The sequence below is a fragment of the Hippocampus guttulatus genome, chromosome 1 (assembly GCF_054856545.1).
Source record: "Hippocampus guttulatus isolate MCC_2025c chromosome 1, RoL_Hgut_1.0, whole genome shotgun sequence".
Lineage (NCBI taxonomy): Eukaryota > Metazoa > Chordata > Actinopteri > Syngnathiformes > Syngnathidae > Hippocampus > Hippocampus guttulatus.
In genome coordinates, this window is record NC_141261.1 from 6,813,370 (window position 1) to 6,836,790 (window position 23,421).

Consider the following 23,421-nt stretch of genomic DNA (forward strand, 5'->3'; position numbering starts at 1 on the left):
CGATTGGAACACCTCATGGCCCGAGGGGGCGAATCACGAGGACGCGGCAGTGACGCCTATCTATCAATCTACACACACAGACACGTACGGTTGAGGTCCCTCTTAGCCAATGGGATGCCAGGAAGATGCCAGGTAATAGCCAATGGCAGAGCAGCTTTAAGTATGTTGCGTTCAGGAAACTCGGAGCTGTGAGTAGCAGCCCATACTGTACTTTTCCCTTTCGTATCTTGAAATTTCTTTAACAAGAGGCAACATTTTCCTGTTGAGACGTTTCGTAACTTGAAACATTCGTAAGTAGAGGTACCACTGTAGTTTTTTTTCCTGTAACCTGCTAGATACTTTCAAATATTTTTATGTCATATGTACGGCAGTGACGAAAGCAATATAGTTTCGTATCCCCTCTTATTCTTGTTATTTTGATGTGCTTTGGTCTGTTGTCAATATGTGCTTTTTTTTTCCTGCAGCGGATTATCACAGCAACAACTACACAGTGACCAATGGTTGGAAAATCCACAACACAGCGAAAAACAAGTGGTTCGTCTGCATGGCCAAAACAGCGGAGGACAAGCAGAAGTGGCTGGATGCCATCTTGAGGGAGCGAGAGCAGAGAGAGAGTGAGTAACATTTTTCAACCTCATTATTTGCTGAGCTGGGGTATGGGGGGCTTAAAATATTCCACTAGATTTCCTCTCATAAAAATATCATTATGGACAATTGGATGCTCTCAACTTTGTGGGAACAGTTTGGGGGAAGTCCCTTTGCTCTTCCAGCATGACTGCGCCACAGTGTAAATGAGTTTACCTTTTTCTGAGTTGGCACTCTCTAGAACATGACCAATGCGGCTTACCACTGAATTTTTTTCACCCCGTTAAGATACCCGTTAAAGTCATTGAAATTATGTTGGGCTTTCATGCAGTTGTGCTATTGCGGAGTCTCATCTTGGATATTTGCAAGGCTCCTTCAGGTGATTAATTAATGACTGGATGTGTCTTTGGCCAATTGTGTTGTGTCCTGTGGCAGCGTCCCATCAAAAAAAAAAAAGTTTCAATGAAGACTCTAAATTGTCCCTAGGTGTGACTGTGAGCGTGGATGGTTGTTCGTCTCTTTGTGCCTTGCGATTGGCTGGCAACCGGTTCAGGGTGTTCCCCGGCTACTGCCTGAAGGCAGCTGGGATAGGCTCCAGCACCCCCAGCGACCCTTGTGAGGATAAAGCGGATCGGAAAATGGATGAATCACACCTTTCACCAAATTAGGATGAAGTTGCTGAAAACTATTTGCCCATTTATAAAATCAAGCAGGCTATAACGTTTGATTGTGTGAGAATCCAAATTTTAATTCATATCAGTTATTCATAACCTGTTTTGAGATTGACCATGTGACCGGATGCTTCAGTTATGTTCACTCAATCCTTTTCATCCCTGATCTGCCTTAGAAAGTGTTCCCACCTGTTTGTTGTGGGCCATCTGTCTTTATAATGTTGCGCATTTCACACCGAATGGCTTTAACGAGGTTTGGTGTGTAACATAAAAGGCCACCTGATAGTATTGATGGCTTAAAAAGATCCAAACTGTGATTGTTTGGACACAATTTGGTCGGAAATGCGGGAATACTTCATGAATCATGTTTCACAAGATGGTCAATTTGCCTTTGTAATTTGGGCATATGTGAAATAATCACCCAGAGTGGATTTTAACAACGTCAGATCTGATGAATAAGCACACAGAAGTGTGCGGCAGCTTGTGGTGTTAAATTACGAGCTGGCGGAAACTAACCTGAGGCGAACAGATGCCCGATCAGTCACGGCGCCTCATTTCCACTCGCGCTTCCCTTTTGACAGCCGACACCTCTCACAGTGGGCTTACCTTTCTGTCAGCCTCTTTTATTTTAGACTTTCTTTGTAAAGGTTTTTTTTCAACAAAGCTTGACATTTCACCTGATGCCGCTTGTGTTCAGTGTGTTTTCACTGCGCTCACGCGTGGCTGCAATCAATTGTCCGAAAAGAGCTCAATTGTTTATGAACTGTGCGCCAGTCTCATTACGTTATCGGTATTCGGGGAAAAGTGGTTGCAGCGGCACCCTCCATAGATTGCAACAGATTCAAGTGTTTGTCTTAACGTCCATATTTTGAACATGATGTCAAGAGCATTCCTGGAGTTTCATTGCTCAGACCAGCCCACTTTTATTCACAACATTTGAATCAAGTCATTTTACCCTCATTGGTTGATCAATCTAAAATATCTTACCTCCCCTCCCAACATCAGTTTTTATTCACACTTTATATTTAGCTTTCAACACTTTTAATCATATTGTAGTTGATCAAAGATAATAAATTACAACTGAACGGCCAAATAAAATCTCAAAAGCTTTTAATTCAACATTTCGGCGGCTCATGTAGTACGTCATGTTTGTGCTCTTATTTGAAACCAATTTACAAAGAGAAGCAGCATTTTTTTCCCACCGCACTTTCCTGCAGTTTTTTTTTAAACGTCAGATTTTTACTTAATGTAGAGCACTTTGTTGTTTTAAAGTGCTCTATCATTAAGTTTAATCGAGTTATAATCAACACGTGACTGCGTTTATTGATTTACTGCATGCGTAATTTTGTACACGGAGGGGGTAATATAATTACAGGGTGTTTGCGAGTCGTGTAATAAATTATTCCTACTTTTGGGATTAAATAATCATCTCTCTCTCTCTCTCTCTCTCTCTTCTCTCTCTGTATATATATATATATATATATATATATATATATATATATATATATATATATATATAAAATATACACACAGTAGTAAATGCCACTGAATTCTTGTGGGAACAGCCTCCTTATAAAATGTGATTAGGTCATGCTGGTAAGTGAGAGATGACAAGAAGCAGCTCAAGACAAACTGTGGCAGCTGGACAAGAAGCCGAGTGGTCTCTTCGCTGGAAAGACCCCCGTGTGTTGTTCAATAACCCCCATTGTTCTTCAGCTGCCGTCACATGTAATAGAATTCAACATCCATCACGGCCACCAGTACATCCACCCAAGACTCAATAGACAAATTGCCTTTTTATTTATTCTTTCGTCCCACTCGGGTTTCTCTGACTTCCAATCGCAAATCAACACGTGACACATATATCTCTTGAATTTCTTTTATTTTAAAATGAAGTCCATGCATTTTCCATGAGTTAAAAAATTATTGGCGATACATATCTTTCATTTGACAGGCACATATGGGACATGTTAAAACACAGCGCTGGAAATTCAGCATTTCAAACCTATAAAACAGTTTGAGGACACTGAGACTTTCTTTTGTTTCTTCATCCATCCATTATCTGAACCGCTTCGGTTCACACTTCCCCTCACACTCACAATCACACCGAGGGGCAATTTAGAATGTCCCATCAACCTGCCTTGCATGTTTTTGGAATGTGTTTGGAATGAGTTTGATGTGCACCGAACTAGACCTGAGTCGCTTATTGAGTTTCTGACTTTTGTTGAGCAAATGAGAGACAATGTCACAATGTAGTTCAGAAGTTCACCAAAATCCACCAGGGATTTAGGAAGGAGCTCCAAAAGTGGACTCACAGGAGGGGCAGCGCAACTCACAATGGGGCCCTTCCAGGGCATGCTTTGCTGTATATACTACAAACCACATAATCGTTAACATATCCACACAGAAACAAGATCCCAATCACAATGCCCTCCTTAACTCAACAAATAGCTTGCTCAATTGAGATTAACATCTGGGTTTGTTTTCATATTTCCCCTCAAGATTAGTTTGGCATGGTATCAAGGTCTAAACAGCTGGGAAGCCTAGGAATGCTTGTTTCTTCAAATAGCCCCAAGACCTGCTTTCATTCTTTGGCTCTGTGGGATGTTGTAGCACAATTGTCCGAAATAGGCTTCTGGAAGATGGAAAAGTGTGGTAAGGAGTCGCGGTAGCCTATTGGTCTCTCAAAGCACAATTTACACCATGAGCCACAAAGGCCTGTTAATTGCATTTGATGGTAACTAGTTGTGCCATAGCCCAACCCCCCCCCCCCCCCCCAAAAAAACAAAAACGGAGAAAGGAATGATGAATTTCCAATGTAAGATGTATTAAAACCGTTTTTAGATTCAAGTTGAAAGTGGGTACTGTGGAAGACAGTTTCTGGCGCTATGAGTACAATCTACGCGACGGTTAGGCACAGTCTGGGATGCTTCAATGCATGCGTACTCCGTGCCCAGCCGTAGGTCATTACATCATTATTTTGAACCTACATGTACTTGCGCAGTCCAGTGGTTAGCGCATTGACCTCACGGTGCAGAGGTCGTGGGTTCGATACTGGCTCCGGCCTTCCTTTGTGGAGCTTGCATGTTCTCCCGTGCCTGCGTGGGTTTTCTTTGGGTATTCCGGGTTCCTCCCACATTCCAAAAACATGCATGGCAGGCTGATTGAAACTCAGAATTGTACCGAGGTGTGAATGTGAGCGTGGATGGTTGTTTATCTCAGTGTGTCATGCGATTGGCTGGCAATCGGTTCAGGGTGTCCCCCACCTACTGCCCGAAGACAGCTGGGATAGGCTCCAGCACCCGCCGCGGCCCTTGTGAGGATAAAGCAGATCGGAAAATGGATGGATGGATAGGTTTTTAACTGCATGCCACCTTTTCTCTCTCATCGCAGGTCTCAAACTTGGAATGGAACGGGATGCCTACGTGATGATAGCTGAGAAAGGAGAGAAGCTCTATCACATGATGATGACCAAAAGCCGCCACCTCATTAAGGACAGACGCAGGAAGCTCAGCATTGTGCCCAAGTGCTTCATGGGAAAGTGAGTACGAGTCCGCCGTGTGTTTTTCGCAAGAGCTTGTATTCACTGTTCCTGGAAAGTCTTGGCAAGATTTCCTCTGTCTTCCCTCCATCCTCTATATCCTCTACCTCCGCTTTGGCTTCCTATCCCAAAGCCTTTCCTTCATCTTAAGCCAAATCCTTAGTTCAAGTCTTCCCGAAAAGTGAGGCCAATCTGACGTCATGAATAGGAAGTGGTGCCTTGCAGACTTTTGCCATCAGAAGACCTCAAACTGAGGTTGTCCCTCTTTCATTCATGTGTCTGTAATGCAAAGAAACAAAAAGGGCCTTTTAAGACTTCCCGTAGAGATCCACAAATAACGCTTGGTGAAAGGGTGAAAACAAGAAGCATTATTGAAAACAAAAACATGGGCAGGACTGTCTGGAAAAAAACCAACCGTAACATACCGTTAAGGTTCATTATTCATTTGACTTCTGAGCGATAAGCCACCAAACTGCATCCTCACCAATTTTGCTTTTGTAATTCAATTAATTTTATCTTAGATTAGCGTCTTTACACACATCAGAAATAAACATTATTTACAACATAAATAGGAACATAATCCTTTTAAATTATGAATTTGCTGTCCTTAGTCAGTGACCTGATCTGCACTGCTACCCTTTCTGGTCTGGTTCGTCCTCCGCAGACAGATTTTCAACTAGGGTGAACCAAAAATAAGGTTAGTCATTACAAACCATCACTTTTTTTTTTTTGGGTGCAAAAATAAAGATGACTGATGGAGAGGAAACCCCCCCCCAAAATAACCAAAGAAATCTTCACCGAGTCTTTGAAACCACCTCAGAAAGAAATATTGGAAGATGTGCAAGAAAAAGCGTCAAATATAACCATATTCTATTTTAGCTGATTTGAAATGATGGATAAATCTGGCTGTTGGTAGATTACACAACGGAAGGTCAAACACATGATGCTCTCGGAGGCTGGAGGACATAATTTACGGATTACTTGTTTAGGTTTTGTGTTACTTTGAGAGTTCCATTCAGCAGACACCGGCAACCTCCTTAACACTGGAACGGCAAAACTCCACCTTTACAATTGTTTTATATATATACGGTATATGTATAGAGAGAGAAAGAGAGAGAGAGAGTTTTTTTTTGCAACTTAGAAGTTGTGACCCCCTCACCCCCCACAAAAGTAAAAAAAAAAAAACATTTCACTCGAATCCTGAAACCAATTATTAAAACGATCATGATCTAAATACTTTTAAGTAGGCTATCGGTACCAGAACTCAGTCCTTTTGAAATGATGACAAAACAGATGTTCCTTGAAAATAATAAACATAATAAAGTACTACTTATATGAATTAATAGTCCCTACCTTGGTTTAAGAAAAGTGTGACCCCCCTTGCTCATCACACTTCCAAGAAAATAAATGCAAACTGCATAGAAAGTTACTTACATAATTCATACTAAAGTTCAGCAGTGCTCAAGAGAAAAGCACAAGAAAAAGAACGTGTTCCTTTCCAAACGAGTGTTTCTGCAGCGTCATCACACAAAGTCATCGGATTACAAAGAGATCACTTGCAGCTCAGGCAGCCAACACAATCCGCGCTCTGGCTTGTTTGTGAAGTGTAATGAGAACCCTTTGCGCAGCGGAGCGGGGGGTCACACTGAAGCGGTCCAAAGAGCTTTCTAAATAGCAAAACTTTGGTCTTTTTGGACCTCTAATATGATTTAAAGAACCAGAGTACAATAATATGATGTCATGTGCTGATCCAAATAAAACAGAAATATAAATATAGTTCAAAAAGAGTGGGACGGTTGTGATGTGCCTCTGGCCGCACTTTGCGTTCTCTGCCCTCTAACCGAATACGCCACCGTTCCGTTTGTTCCCATCGGAGCCCACTATTTTAAAATTGTGAGTCATAATTATCATGTTCTGCCCATCCACTTGCATGTCACAGCTCAGTGCCAGCAGTCGCTTTGAATCGGCTTCAGATTGTAATGATAGTCGACGTGCTCTATATCCTTTGCTGCCAGTCCACGCTCTCCTCACTTCATCACTCCGTCAAGTGCGGTTGACGAGGGGCAACTCGTATTTGCGCTCTGGATTTGTCTTACTGACGAATGGGCGGCAGCCCAAGGTCCGCACGCTTATTTCATTAAATCGAGTGGCCGCTTTGATAACAGCCTGTTGTCCTGATAGCATAATGTCACCGCCTATCTGGTCTTTGTCAGCGTTAATACACATTAACAGATCGCATTTCACGTCAGTTTTTTTTTCCCCCCACATCGGGGCATCCAAGACATTAGTGGAATGAAGCTGTCATAGTATATTATATGTATACATATATATTTTTTCCTTGCGTCTTCATGCTAGGAAAAAGACTCGAGAAATAAATGGAATCAGGTCCAAATTCTTTTAAGCGCTGATGTCATGATCATTCATTCTATTGAATAAATACAACTTTATTCATCCCAGAAGGGCAACTGGGTTCCACAGTGTACAGGCTATATGCCTCTCTCTCTCTCTCTCTCTCTCTCTATCTGTGTGATATATATATATATATATATATATATATATATAACAACCAAGCGGTTCGGAAAATGGATGGATGCATCCATTTTCCGAACCGCTTGATCCTCACTAGGGTCGCGGGGGGTGCTGGAGCCTATCCCAGCTGTCTTCGGGCAGTAGGCGGGGGACACCCTGAATCGGTTGCCAGCCAATCGCAGTATATATATCTATCTATCTATATATATATATATATATATATATATATATATATATATATATAGTTACCTGTGGTGAGTACAGTAAGTTGGGTTTTTTTTTTTTGCACATTTGTCAAAAACCTTTCTTGTATGCATCTAATACTAGAGCATTTTTTTACCATTTTATCGCATGCACAATCACGAAGAGAAGGCTGCGATTTTGGATGTTATTACTATAAGGAACTTAAGGTGGATGTCCGTACAAGAGTTTTACAAATACATACTTATTCCACGACTCAAACAAAAGCAATACAGTATGTTGTACTTCCAAGCGAAGAAGCACACCGATTTAAAAAAAAAAAAAATAATAATAATAATATGAACCATACAGTTTTACATAATCCGAACAAGGAATATATCTTTGATTGATTACAATTCTTGATACAAAATCTTTTATTTATTCAGTCATTTATTTATTTGTGCATATGTTTCTTTCTCTGAACATATCAAAGCAAAATACAAACGCATGTCTATCTATCTATCTATCTATCTTTTATTCACACACACACACATATATATATGTGTGTGTGTGTGCGTGTGTGCGCATTATGAAAAAGGATTGGATTGATGGATTCATTTCCTTGGTGGTGGTCATTTGCTGCCACTGAGTGTCCCACCAAATAAACAACCGGCATGGGTGTGTCCCACCAAGCCAATTTCCTCGTCACCCATCATTCACTCTGTGGCGCTGGAAGGTTCTCTGTGTTTTCTCTCGCCTGCGCTCACTTCTTCACACATACTATCAACCCTCGTGCCATGCAGGTACACATCATGTACACCTGACATGCGTTGTGTTGCAAAAAAAAATAAAAATGCACGCCATGCATGGGTTTTAATCCTTGTGGCATGCATTTGTTTTTGCAACACAACGCATGTCAGGTGTACATGATGTGTACCTGCATCCCACGAGGGTTCCGTGGTCATCATGATAATTCCTTGAACAGCATTGTAACCAAAATTTGTCTTGTATAACATCCACACACACTTGAGTTCTGTCGTCAACTTTGATTAATGGTCACTAGCCTTGACGTGAGCGTTCACATACAAAGAGCCACCATGCGCTCTAAACCTGAACACAAGCCACTATGGACATACTGTAAAAAAAAACCCAAAAAACCCCCACATAACCGACATCGGATGCACCTGGCTGTTCACCGCTCGGAACAAAACAAATTCTGATCAAGTGCTGCCCGATGATGGCTGTCATGGGGTCCAGCACGCCCACGACCGCTCGTGATAATGATCGGCTCGGGTAATGAACGAATGGATGAATGCAACTTTTTTATGCCGCAGGCTATCAACAAAGGTTGCTATGGCAGATGGTTCAAGGTGTCCGCTCGCTTCTGTTGCATCCTCGATGTGTATGCACACGCTTGGAGACTTATACCAGCTAGGCGTGTGTGTGCACAAAGGGGGTCAGCCGCAGACGTCACACATTAATTACACAGATGCCCGAAAGCGTAATCTAAATGTAAATGCGTCTAAATTCCTCGCAGCTTCAGCCTGGATGCACGCACACGTATGTGAGTGCGCACTCGCGGTCCTGCATTCAAGTGATGTGAGCAGACTGATTTGATTTAAGAGAAGGATGCGATTCTCTTTTTTTTCCATACATGCACCTTGCACATTTCAACTAAAGACAATCAATTAAGAAAGAAAAAAAAATCATTATGTGCAATAAGCATATGCATCTAGTCTTTGCGTTTGATGAAGTACAGTAACGTCATACTTGAAAAGGGAAAATGCTGTCGACCGTACTTTGGTTCGCATCTTTGCGAAATCCTGCAGGATTTCAGGGTGGATTTTGCGGTCTTTCTGAAAGACAGAACATATAAATCTTACTCACGTGCATGTTTTGATGCAAATGTGGAACTTCTGTCTACATCTGCGAAGGATATGTTTTGATTTGGTGTTGCTTACTTTGTTTTACTTTGTGGCTTTGTGGGTAGATTCCGTATTTTCTGCACTATAAGGCGCTTCGGATTATAAAACGCACCTTCAATGAACGGCCTATTTTAAAACTGTTTTCATATATAGGGTGCACTGCATTATAAGGCACATAGAATAGAAGCTACAATAGTGGCTGCGATTGCACTATGCTAGAGCTAAAGCAATACAATACAATACAGCTTTTTTTGATATAGAGACTTCACAACCGCTGCAGCTGTAACAAAGCCATGAGAATTGGTCACAAACACGGACATGAAACATATAAATCCAAGTTGCATTACAAAACAATAAATGACAAAAGTTATGACGGCAACTGATTCAACAAAAAGGCACACAAACCTTGTGGGCTCACATCCACAAGTCTTTCTTGTCTCGTTCTTCCTTCATTTAGTCAGTAGTTAACTATGCTTTTGGTATTATCTTCAGTTCATAAGGGCTGCACACACAAAGTAGTTGTCTGTTGGAGTGTGTGTTGGCGAATGCACATGTCAGTTCGTGTCGGGCAGAACCCTTTTAGGTTACAATTGGGTCCTGTTAATAGTCACCACTAGATGGCGTCAGAACACGAACAAGGAAACAACTCAATGGGGAGTATAAAGAGACTGCAACACCATACATAAGGCGCATCAGATTATAGGGCGCACTCTCGACTTTTGGGAAAATTCAATGCTTTTAGTTGTGCCTTATAGTACGGACAATACGGTATTCTTTTTTTGATTTTCTGTTTAATTTTTCCACCACTTATGCTGTGTCTGATTAAGACTAACAAGTGAGTTGGGGCCTCTCCCAGCTGAATTTGGCCTTGAGTTATCATTCCCTGTGCACATCTTCTTTCAATAAATAACCATGCACACTCAGATTCACATTTATGGCCAATAAAGAGTCTCCGATCTGGAGAAGGTTTCAATATGGTTGTGCTTGTATGGAAATGTACTCATTTCTCCCCTATCGATGCTATTAATTAATGTTAATTTAGATGGGGCTTTACCTTCCTTTAGCTGTGAAGGCCTGACATTGATTTCACAGGTGATAGATGTGAAGGTTTTGGTGGATTTCTATAATCTGATTGCTCGACTAGTTTTCTTGCGCTTGTTTGTTTGCATTTTTCTCAGTTGTTAGACACAACGAAAACGCTGTCTCAAATGTGCTGCCTTCCCATTAGTACGCAAGAGCCATTTAGCGATCAATAGCTCGGTCAATAATACATTGCTCTTCTTGTCATATAGAGAAAGAGCTTTGGGCAAAATAAAGATGCTTAGTCCACACAAAACATCTTATTCTGCTTCTCCAAAGTGCTTCTTCACAGTTAATGCTTGAAGAAAGGTTCAAGCTTCTTTGGCAAACAGGATCCAACAGAAACCGTTGGATTCTTCACGTCCTGTCCGTTTCTTTTGGCGCACAAATATTGTTGAGTCTTTACCACCCAAGTGCGTGCCGCTGCTGCCGGATTACTAAAGACACTTCTTTCTTTCACAAAGTGAAACCACATCCAGCGGCTCCCCTATCTCAATTGAAGTCCCAGGAGGTGTACTCCCCCGCTCAGAAGACCGAATTCAGTTTGACGGAAAGTCTTAGCAGCTAACATGTGGATATGTTTCAGATGGCACCGTGTATAACCGATGCAGTGTGTGTAGCTTCTAAATTGTTGAATAAAATGACTCAGCAGATTGCTAAGGTTTACTGAATTGGTTGACGATCCCCAATTGTCAAGTGGTGCAATCAAAAGTTGAAATCACGGCTCTTTCTGATCGTGAATGTGTTATTCCTATGACTGCCGACAGACCAGCCTGCCCGAAGTTCTTGCCTCCCTGAAATCGGCCTGCAAGAATCAAAATAAAGCAATCCATATTTGACCTCTTTTCTGTTTTTTTTTCTTCTCAGCGAGTTTGTATCGTGGCTGATCGAGAGCGGAGAAATCAGTAAACCTGACGAAGGGGTCAACTTAGGACAAGCCTTGTTGGAAAATGGCATCATTCACCATGGTGAGACTGCAACACAAAATCGACTTCCTCTCTGTTCTTACTTGTTTATTTTTCCTTTTTATTTTCACCAACCGTACCTCCAATATGTCATGTTTTTATCTACTTAGCTCCACCAAGTTTTCATTGCAATTTTGTTACACAGCAGCGGTAAGCAAATGCACCTGAAATCGATTTTCCAGGGTTCCTTTGGAAAGCCAATGTGCATTAGAAAATTATTTTGTTTAGATATGGAGAAAAGCATTTTTTCTGTCATTTTCCATCATATAAAGTTGTAACGTTTTTGGTGGTGGGGGTGTGCAGGTTTGTTTGCGCAATTTTGTGTCACTGCATGAAAACAATGCTATTTTCTCGGTTGCAAGACTTTCACCCTAACAACGTTCAATTTCTAAGATTATCTGGATTTGGGATCCAGGGAGTCATTTCGGGGGGGGGGGGGGGGGGATAAAAATCAAGTATTGATGGAGACCGACCCTCACAGTTAATCATGCATGAGTCTTATTATTAAAATTCATGCATATGAATGAGCTGGGTACCTATGAAGGTATGAAATCTGATACCGATTCAAATGAGGACCGCCTTGCACTTCTAGTACCATTCTAGTATCATTTCCCTGCTTCAATCATTCGACTGATGATATCCAAGTTCCTGTTAAAGGGGAACAACAGCTTTTCCCCAAACCTTGCTTCCCATGCTGTTTCCCCTCCGCACTGAAAACTTTCCCAAGCATGACATTTTCAGTTCCACTGACCTGAATTATACATCGGGCAATGAAAGACCAACAAGCAGCTGTAAATAATGAATGAATGAAGGCGGTGGTCCACAACGGTGCTGAATGGTCTCTTGTCCATCATAAGTGCACATTGGCTGCCTGGGTTGTTTATTATTATTATTTTTTTGGTTCCCATGGAAAATCCCCCTGAAGTCTAGCGTCATCGTGGCCTACCCCCCTGAAGGGGATGCAATGCTGACATGCTGGCTTCTGCGGGTTCACACTGAGGTTTTGGCAAAGATTTTGGTCTCGCACACTTGGTGTCAATAAATGAGGTCGACCCTGAGAAGTCGTGTGCACAAACTGAACATCAGCTGTGTATTTAGCATACCACAGCACAACCCTGAAAACTCAACTATTCATTTCTAATCTCCTATTTGACACGTCCTAACAACTGCTTTCCCAACGCATTCCTTTGGTTTATGAAAGAAATTAAGTGTCGACGATGACAACCGTCAGCTCGTTTGCTGTGGCGTCTTCAGCGTTTAGCCAAATAGTTCTTTTCTAGTTCCTGGGATGGGTTCACTGGAAGCAAGAATATTTTAATGCGACGAATTGCTTGGAAGGATGTTAATAGAAATTGATAACTGTCTGCCAGGGTGAACGTTTAAGACCAGTCGTGAATTTATAACCGGAGTTTTCCCTGAAGTTCTCGCTTTGCTCCTTAATCTTGCATCAGTGGACATATAATCAGTTCCAGGATTTTAAGACCAGATATTTTCTGCATCTCAAAAAATTTTCGCATGACAGTTTCCACTCCCCACTCTGGTTTCATTTCAGTATCAGACAAGCATCAATTCAAAAATGAGCAGGTTTTATACCGTTTCCGCTACGACGACGGCACCTATAAGGCCCGCAGCGAGATGGAGGACATCATGTCGAAGGTATTTCATGTGTCACTTTTGTCGTCATCCTCTGTTCTTTTTTTTTTTCTTTCTTTCAAATAAGACAGTGAGGTTATCACTTCGGTGATACTCATCTGGCACCGATTTCTGTTCTTTAATCCGATTTGGCAACATTAGGTTTGATATGCGCTGGCTAAAAGACTGGCCTCGGGGCACCGCGGCTAAAAATTTCCCACCTTGAAGCCATTTGTGTGCTTGTTTATGAAAGGTGTGTGATGTTCTCTGACTCAACCGCAGCGTGGTTCTTCTCTTTTAGGGCGTCAGGCTTTACTGCCGCCTTCACAGCCTCCACACCCCCGTCATCAAGTAAGTACCTGCCCTTTTCTTTGCTGACTTGATTTTTGTTTTCTTTCTCTGCGAAGCTTATCTCAGATAGTAAAAAGGAAGTTGCAAAACAGAGAAGAAAGGAGTTTCAAAAGCGCACTGCTCATTTAAAGCACGTGTGGAGCTTTTCATTCCTTCATCCGTCTGATTACAGTCTGGAGCGTTGCATCGGTGCAAACAAAAACCCTGTATATCAATAAATCCCCATCATACAAAGGCAAATCACTGCGTGCCAGATCAGTTCAGTATGGCATATGCACCCGCTTTTTAACTCATTCACTCCCAAAGACGTTTTTAAACGTCTTTTCAGACTTGGTCTAGAATTGGCTGGTACTGAATCATAAAATTGACATTGTCCACCATGTTTCAAACTTGTTGAGTCAAGATTGAGAACTTGAATATGACAAACATCAGCAAATTGTGTTGTACATGTTTTTTTGTATAGCGACAGAAACACAAAACTAGTTTGGGGTAGCTGTATAAAATATGACAAAAATGTGAACCCCCCTGCCCCCCCAAAAATGAACGGATCAAAATGACAAGCAATCAATGAGGCGTGTTCGTCATTGGTTTTTATTTGACAAATGACAACTTTTTGATTGCACTTGCATTGTATCACCAAATGAATTTGCGCTCTTTTTCTTGCTTTAGGGACAGAGATCATCATTTGAAAACCTTTAAATCCGTGGTGCCTGCTTGCAAACTCGTGGATTGGCTCCTCTCACAGGTATTGTCACTTTGTTTCAATTTAAACAACAGTAAGGAACAATTATCGTTTTGCTCCAGGTCTCTCCTCAAAAGTATGGAATGTCCTGCGAATGTCTCTGCATGCACCCTATGCACAGATCTGCGCCTGTAATTGACGCATGTGATTTAGGGTTTTCCTAATTAAGTGCTGCCTCCATGAATTAAAATACAATCGATTGTTTTACTGTCTATATGGGTGCTCGTGGTTCTTCAGGTTGTGCATGCCTCTTCTGCTTGTGCACACACATAGCTCGTAGCTGCCCGCATCGTCGCAATCTCTAGTTCTGCCCCCGTCGTCACGGTAACACACGGTGTACTTGTGTGGCACAACCAGCCCGCAGTAGATTTAAAGGGGATTTATTCAAAGGAGCTCCGTTTAGATAAGGTTAGGAAAAATTGCTTTAAAGTATCAAATTGAGGCAATGCTAATAGTGTTTTTTTTGTTGTTTTTTTTTAAATAATCAAGTCAATCTCCAGATGTTGATTAGACTTTCTCATACATATTTAGTGAACACCATCTTGTTGAGTGCAAAAAATACTGAAGGCCCCTCGGTTTGGTAATCCGCTTTGCGTCAAGGTGTGTGAAGATGTAAACAGGTGATGACGGTGAATGACAGTGTGCGTCATCGTTTCCCAGGGAGACTGTTCGACTCGAGAGGATGCAGTGACGCTGGGTGTGGGTCTCTGCAACAATGGCTTCCTGCATCACGGTCAGTTTTACCCCTGCTCACACTGTATGTATGAATGCTGCTTATCCACCAGCGCTTTCAAGTCGATTGAGTTGGATTTTTTTTTGTGTGTACAAAACGACTGTCTTTAGTAGAAAAGTCAAATAATTGGGTGATTTCTTGAGAAGGACTCGAATATGGATTATGTAAATAATATGCATTCTTGACAATATAGCTCGAATTGCTTCGAAGCTAAAATTAATATTAACAAATAGTCTGAGTAAACATTGTCAAAGCTGATGCTACTGACTAATTCAAGTCTAAATTCCGTTTTGCTTCCCTTAGAGTACTGTAAGGTGTGCATTATGCTTTTGTATTAAAGTGGAAAAATAAGTGGGTTGGGAATCATCACGTTCCGCCTTGGTGCCAAATTTACGCGATTACACAAGGTGATTTTTGAATAAGGCTTAAAATGAAATGTAAAATGCACTCATAAATCACCAAGTTTAGGTTTTTTTTTCAGCCCTAAAATGCTTAAATTCCTAATAATAACCCTGAAACTAAAGCAATTTGGCCGCAATTTGAGTGTGGACGAAAAGGCCAGAGTACAGAACAAAAACACTTAAAAAAAAAAATTACCTTCGAGTGGACATTGATGGAAAACCAAGAACAGCAAGAAATTTTGTGCCCACTGAAGGATGAATACGGCAATTTACACTGAGAACCCCACCCAATAAAATTGACCACAGAACTGTTATTGATGCTCACCCTAATTTTGGGACTAGATACCCAAAGAAAGCAAATGCGTCATAAGCAACAGGTTATTTCTTTATTGCCCACCCTGATGTGTTAGGACGGCTTTGTCTTCCAGCCCAGTATGTTGAACATAAACAGCATTAGCAGTGCATCCTAACCGGAGCATGTTTGGCTTCGCTACTGTCCGGTCTGGGTCATTCCACTGAACCACGGCAACCGCCTCAAGGCTCAATATGAGCTGGTAATCTTCAGTTATTTTGATTATAATATTTGTTTTTAAAAATGACACATTTTATCCATCTTTGTTTACACTGGAGTTCAGTTCCGACAACGGCGGCGTAACCCGCATTTTGTCAGGGGTTTTCATCTACCACTAACATACACAAAGGTCGTTGTTACAGTAAATATTTGTATGAAAAAAAAAGACACTTCTTGTGTTACGGGGTAATGTATTCTTAGGCCGCTCCACAAACTCTTTCATTGCGTGTCATTTTTAACCTCAAAACCTTTTATGTTGTAAATCAAAGAGCCCCTGTACCGTTTCATTTTTGTTGTCGTACTGTGACAATCAATTGCAGTATTTCTTCCTCCACCCTTTTGGCAACCGCACCACTTTTTTGTGTGCCAAAAAGTGGAAACGGTGCTTTAATTACTTTTTTTTCTTTTACAACACAAATGCAACTAAAGCAAATGCTTAAAACGACGCATTCTAAATAAACACAGCATTGAAAGCTCTGCGTACTGATTGGTTAGGTCTGATATTTATTAATTATAATAAAATGTTTTTCCTCTTTATACACTGGGGGAAAAAATGGTGTGTTGAATGTACTCAATTTTATTTCATCCATCGGTTATGCAAAATAAAATTATCTGGATCCAGATGCATTTTAAGTAGAAACCGCTTGACAAAACAAAATTGAGCAACAAAAAAAGTCAAAGTACATTTCCACTAGTTACAATTTCTGTTTGAAATCCCATGATGTAATTGTAAGAACAGGCTCCATTTGCCAACCTTTTGAAGAGTTACCTATTCTGGGGTGTCCGTTTTTTTTTTCTTTCCTCTTTCAGGGTCAGAACCGTTTTCTTCCCAGCCACTTTCACCTCAGTCAGCACATCTGTTGCCCTTCACCTAGTTCTTCATTCCTCTTATTTCTTTTTTTTTTTTTCTGGGTTGTCCTTGAATCGCTGCACAGTCCCCGCTGTGTTGTGGTGCAAAACAGGCAATGTGATGACTTCAAAAGCAAAACATTGAGGCGTTGAACTCTGTGTGAAAGCCACCAGGCCACTTTCACTCGCACACAGTCATTTGCCTTGGCATAACCCTGACCATTTTAATGTCATTGAAAACAATCTAGGGTGGAAATTTACTAACGGGAAGAGAGTCCCTTGGCAGCAATAATCTCAACCAAGTGTTTCCCACTAGTTGCAGATCAGACCTACACCAATGTCAAGGAGGAATTTTGGACAATCCCTTTTGTCAAAATGGTTTCAGTTCTGCAATATTCTTGGGCTGCCCAGTGTGAATCAGTCATGCCACATCATCTCGGTTGATTCTATTCGGTTTTTTTTGTTTGTTTTGTTTTGTTTCCATTCTGGATTCGTATTTGAATTCTGATGCAGATTTCCATGTTACATGTCCTTTGAAATTTTATCGATTATCGTGTCTGTGAATCGGGTGGCCCGGTGGTCGAGTGGTTCGTGCGTCAACCTCACAGTGCAGAGGTCGTGGGTTTGATCCTGGCTCCGGCCTTCCTATGTGGAGTTTTGCATGTTCTCCCCGTGCCTGCGTGGGTTTGCTTCGGGTACTCCGGTTTCCTCCCACATTCCACAAACATGCATGGCAGGCTGATTGAACACTCCAAATTGTCCCTAGGTGTGAGTGTGAGCGCGGATGGTTGTTCGTCACTGCGTGCCCTGCGATTGGCTGGCAACCGGTTCAGGGTGTCTCCCGCCTACTGCCTGAAGACAGCTGGGATAGGCTCGAGCACCCCCCATGACCCTTCGGAGGATAAAGCGAATCGGAAAATGGATGGATGCATGGATGAAAATCTGCTGTTGGGAAACAACCACTCTACCACTGAAGCCATGCCGCCGATATTATTGGAGGATTCCCTTCTGAGTTCAAAATGTTTGTTTTGTGTGTTCTGATATTGCTACAGTTAAACTTTTCATGCAACCTAATAACATGGTAAGCTGTCTACTGGAGTAACCGCTGTCCCGGAAAGGGTTAAGCATCACTGCCTGGTCTAATTTTTTTGTTTTGTTTTGTTTGTTTAAACAAACACAGTGCGGTACTCAGTCCCGTTGAATAATTGTTATTATGAGGCCACAGCCTCTATGACTCAGAGGAAATAACTCACTTTGGTTTGAGGTGCCACAAGACCAACGTCACCGCGTGTGTATAATCACTTTGTGAGGCTTTATGGAACTCGGGTGCCAGGTGCTTTTTAAATTTCTCAGCAGCTGGGTACCTTTGGCTGTGTGCAGCCTGTTGTCTTACATTTGTTTACCCATTATATCACCTAAACACACACACACACACACACACACACAAACTTGGGTTATGACTGAATCCAAAACAACCACACAAATTCCGTTGGTATTGTTTTGTCATTGTTCTTTTTATATGTTTTTATCTGTTTCCCTTTAATGAAATCAAATGCAACAATTGCATCACCAATTGCCTTTCATAATTACATTAATCCAGATGTTAGAAAGTTAACGCTCTGACTAAAGCCAAAATTATGAGGCCACAGGCATACATAGCACAATATTTTGTGGTCGGACATGTTGGGATCCATGAACAATTTGAGAATCACGCTTGGCATGTCTTGGCAACTGTTTTCCCATTGTGTTGTGATATGCCCGTGCTTGTGCACTGAGTTGATGCAAAATACAGCAAAACTAAATGCCATCAGTGAAGTATTGTGCAAATATTGCTCATGCATTAGTATACCTCAAGGGAATGCGCAACGTGACAAAAACGCTGTGTTTTGTATTTATAATGTCCCGCTCACCTGTTTGAGTGGCCCCATGTGTTTGAGTGAGGCTGAGCAGAGATGAATACGACACTGGCTGCTTCTTGAATCCCCCCAGGGGGGACTGCTAGCTATGTCCTGTTTTGGCTATGTTAGTGTCAGCATCAGTGACCACTCGACCAATAAGGCCTCGTTAAGAGTCAAGAATTGTGCACTGTTAAAGCTTAAGTTCTGTGCGTTGAACACTCTTGTGTCAACACAACGTTTTGGTAACCACAAGTGTACATTATGCATGATACTACAAACGGCCCAAAACATTTCCAACAAACTTTCTAAAAACTGTGGACACTTTGTGCTATAGATGCTTTTTGTTTTTTGCATGGTATAATATTTGCCACCATATCAATATAGTATTTGCATTTATTTTATATCTCAATATAGTTTACGGGGGTATGTCAGATCATACTATTTTCAAATGTCAATGTACATAATAAAAAAGATGCTTTTGAAAACAACATCAAACAATGTATTGTTTGTGTACGAGCGAACAAACATTTCCTTTTCGTATACTCTCCAGCTAAGTGCTTGTGAGAACTGGGTCTTTCGTGGTTACTAGCAAAGCATTACATTTTAGCACAGTTCCAGGAACGTGTTTTTATCATTGTGTGGAATACTGACCTAAGAACATCGAACAATTGGTGCTCTGTCTTGGCAAAACATTTGACTTTTAAAAAGTAAATATATTTTGTTATGTTTAGTAAGCCGACACGTTACGTTTTGGTCACTACTTGTCAGTTGTAGATTTAGCTAGCAGGGTTCCACAAACATCGATGTAACACGATGGTACATGGAACCAAGAAATTTGGATAAAGATAAAAATGAACAATTACAGAATTAACAACACACTTTTGCTTCCAGGAAACACAGTAAAATAGCCATCACTCCATTTTCGCTCCGCCTGTTCAGTGTCACTTCTGAGCTTTGGTGCATTGTGGACTGGTTGCTAGCCACAAACTCGCTGTACACAAATGACTGTCAAACTCGCTGGTATCTTTTGCTGTGGTATGTATTTTAAATATTCAAACACCAGACTCTCTTTTGTCTAATCGTTATATTTTGTGTTCCAACCCCAGTTTTGGAGAAGAGTGAGTTCAAAGACGAGTCTCAGTTCTTCCGCTTTTATGCCGACGAAGAGACGGAAGGAACCAGCTCCAAGAGCAAACAGCTCCAGCGTAATGATTTCAAGCTCATCGAAAACATCTTGGTTAAATCTCTGGTGGTGAGTGTCAAAATATGTTGGAGGCAAAACAAGTCAAAAGGATCCAAAGCCAACCACTGATGAAAGCAGCAGTCCTGTTTGGACATTGGCCCTTTTTTCTCACAGTACTGTAGACTACATTAGTTGGTCTCTTGCGCCATCAATTTTGCTACATACTGCTTGGCAGAATTTATGGGATACAATCTTTTTCCTGGGCAACATATTGGAAGAAGGATTTTATTATTATGTTTTTGCACAACACAGTTAAGGAAGGATTGCAATATGAATTCCAGGATTGGAATATGAATTCCAACATGAATAGAAAATCAGAGAGAATCACACGAACACTCAAAAAATGAAAAGAAAATCTACACTACTGGAATAAGTATATTGAGATGAATTTATACACATTTCACGGTCATGACTACATGTATTTCTTTAATATTAAAACAAAAAAAAACTATTGCCACATCACCACCTGCTGGTCCAACAATGGAAAATTCATTGTCACGTAGAAATTTTGTCCCAGCGGCATGTTTGCGGATACATGATTTAAGTTTGGTACGATGATATCAAAGTCGGAGAGACAAAATCCCCAAGTCAGAGCTTAAAAGTTCATGAAACGATCTTCCATCCATGGCTCTACCGCATGTAACTGGTAAGTAACATCAGTGTTAACCATGGAGGCACGTAACACTGACCGTGGCATCTTGGAACTCACATTTTCTTAAATGCTGCTTTGCAACATAAATTGTCATTGAGTATATCTGGATTGTGGTAGATCGTGGAATTGAACACATATTTACAGCCCTGGCCCAAATTTGTATTCAGCGTGATCCTTGCGCCACACAGTCAAAAGCATTTCGACACAAGCAATTAATCCAGGGTGAATTGGACCACTTAATCCTTCCTCAATCTTATTTCTTCATCTTCACGAGACATGTTAACTTTATAGAAACCCTTTTCTGTTTGTTCCAACATTTATATGCCCCATCGCACACGTCAAGGGCCAGGTACATTTCAGAAACTCTTTATTTACCAGCGACATCTTCCTCTGATCTGACGCCACCATCTCCATCTTATGAGGGCTGTGCAGCAGGAAGATGGCCCTGAATGCTCACTTATTGGGAGCCAGCTAATGTGCTTGCTTATGACAACATCGAGCACCCCCCCGTGAACTGGGCAGTAGAGTGCAAGAAGCAGAGAAGCAAGATGCTCTACGTTATGCACACATACAGTATGCTCATAACAGCAAACATACACCATTAGGCGCCAGTGTACTCTTTGCAAAGTTTCAGTATCGGATTAATACACAAGTCACGTGCTATAAACATCGCATCCTTAACCCTTTCATGCACAAATAATTATAACCTGTTATCCTGATAAGCTGTCCACTGTAGTAACCCCTGTCCCTGAAAGGGTTAAGATAGGTTACTTTCATATCGCTACCAGACCAAGTGAAAATATGAAAGACAGCCAGCCAACAGCCAAGTCTAACCGCACAGTTAACAACAGCAACGACGGCGGCCATGCTGTATTGCTAACAGTTTCAATCGAAAATGAGCATTATTATATTTGTGAAGGCAGACTATTCGATTCCGCCAGAAGTGGCCAATGAGTGTACGTACGAAGCAGGTTAAATTGAGTAATTCAATCTTTGTGTGCTAGATTCACCCCGAGGAGGAGGATTACGGCTTTGAGATTGAGGAGAAAAACAAGGCCATTGTGGTGAAGTCTGTCACCAGAGGCTCACATGCTGAGGTAACACACACACACACATGCATGCACGTACATACGTGCACACATACAGACAGAGTGTTCCTTCTCTCTGCCCCATCACATTAGTTTCTGTAGGTGAAGGCTGTCTAATGTTTGGACGGCTGCTGTCTGTCTCTTTCTATTTCCCTGAAGGAGCTTTGTTGTGATTGGATGTTGAGCCATTGGGCAGGCCCACTCACATTCCCAAAATAAAACGCAACAAGTAAAGTAATAATGTGCCACGTTAATGGTTGCTGGACAAAATGGACTGTGAAATTACTTTGGATAGGCAGATGATGCGTCTGGCTGAACTCTTCTGAACAAGTGTGAGCATTGTTATTCCCCATTTATTGTAACACTTATTTTGTTCATTTAATCCTGGTGAGGAGGCATGCTTTATTTGTGAGCTAGCAAAATGATACCACAAACTTACAAGTAAAAAGAAAAAAATCTGCAAATCTATGTGTGCCAAATTTCAAATATACAGGGCTCGACTGTAGTTTGTACATTGTAATATCACTAATCACCACTAGCTGGCAGACATGTCTGAGTTGTGCTGACACTTGGTTTTATATCCCTATACTGTACTACAATGTGAGTAGGCCAAATATGGTTTTGCAGGACAAACATAGTACAGTGGTACCTCTACTTACATTATGCACAACTCTCATTTATTGTGGAATAATCTAATTGTAACATGTATGTGTTACATATTTTGATTCATTTTTATGCTTTAGGAAATATTTATGTTTGAATTTTGGGGGCGCTTGGAACAAATCAGGGCATTTACATGGAAAACGCCTCTCTACTTACAACATTTTCTAGTTAAGAAATTTCTTCCAGAACCAATTAATTTTGAAAAAATGTAAAAAAAAATACAAATAAAACCCAAAAACAAGACTTCTTACTCTTAATGTCAGTTTCTTGTTCAGCGGTTTTGTGCCATCCTTGAACGGTAATTTTTATGCAAGCGAGCCCTTTGCACCGAAACAAAACTACAATGTGTGGTTATTTTGCTCAAACCTCTTTACTGTTGGGTTAGGATAGTGGATGTTTAATAAATGCATTGAAAAATGTATCATAAAAACTGAATTACATTAGGAGCATGTATTTTGCACATATTTAATCAATATTTAAAACAGCGTGCTCTGCTGTAATTGTGCTCCACTGCAATTTAAGTATCATCGAAAATTCTCTTGAATAGATTCAAACTTTGAATCTAGTCGTAATATGGATTGAGATGAATTGTGAAGATCTTCACTGGTCACTCATTGATTGATGACGAATTGATTAATAGATGACAAATGTTTATGCCTCAGCACAGCATTTGATTTTTTTGTGTGTGAAATAATAGCTGGATCTTAATGATACAAGTCAGGTATCGTGAGCAATTTAGTTTTTGATCCAAATGAAGATCATTTGGCCTTGACAAGTGTCTCAATTCTACTTGGTGCCATTACTCTCTGTTATTTCAGTTTCCCACATCGCACGCCTTCTCGGCGTCTGGATAATCTCTCTCCGTTTCTCTCTGGGCAGTATTCACAGTAAACCCTCAATCTGTGCTCTCTTTTCTCCATTACTCTCTTTCCCTCTTGCTCTTTTATTCATCATCCCCAACCTCTCCACAATAACACCATTGGGAGTTGTGACATCGCCAGTGTGCCAGGGCAGTGAATACGGCTCAGCCGATTCCCATGGGGCTCTGAAAGGGGTTCTCACACACGCACGCACACACGCACGCACGCACACACTTGCACAGCCCTGTGATACTATTACATC

General features: G+C 41.2%; 1 protein-coding gene across 2 annotated transcripts in view; it reads left to right on the forward strand.

The window, feature by feature from the left end:
* prex1 (phosphatidylinositol-3,4,5-trisphosphate-dependent Rac exchange factor 1) overlaps positions 1–23,421 on the forward strand; it is an 83,128-nt gene that overhangs the window by 35,436 nt on the left and 24,271 nt on the right. For both annotated transcript variants that reach the window (XM_086106731.1, XM_086106740.1), the window contains exons 9-17: positions 465–614; positions 4,650–4,797; positions 11,379–11,479; positions 13,029–13,132; positions 13,410–13,459; positions 14,129–14,204; positions 14,862–14,934; positions 19,760–19,905; positions 21,553–21,645. In XM_086106731.1, coding sequence (XP_085962857.1) covers positions 465–614; positions 4,650–4,797; positions 11,379–11,479; positions 13,029–13,132; positions 13,410–13,459; positions 14,129–14,204; positions 14,862–14,934; positions 19,760–19,905; positions 21,553–21,645 — 941 coding nt within the window. The remainder of the gene's footprint in view (positions 1–464; positions 615–4,649; positions 4,798–11,378; positions 11,480–13,028; positions 13,133–13,409; positions 13,460–14,128; positions 14,205–14,861; positions 14,935–19,759; positions 19,906–21,552; positions 21,646–23,421) is intronic.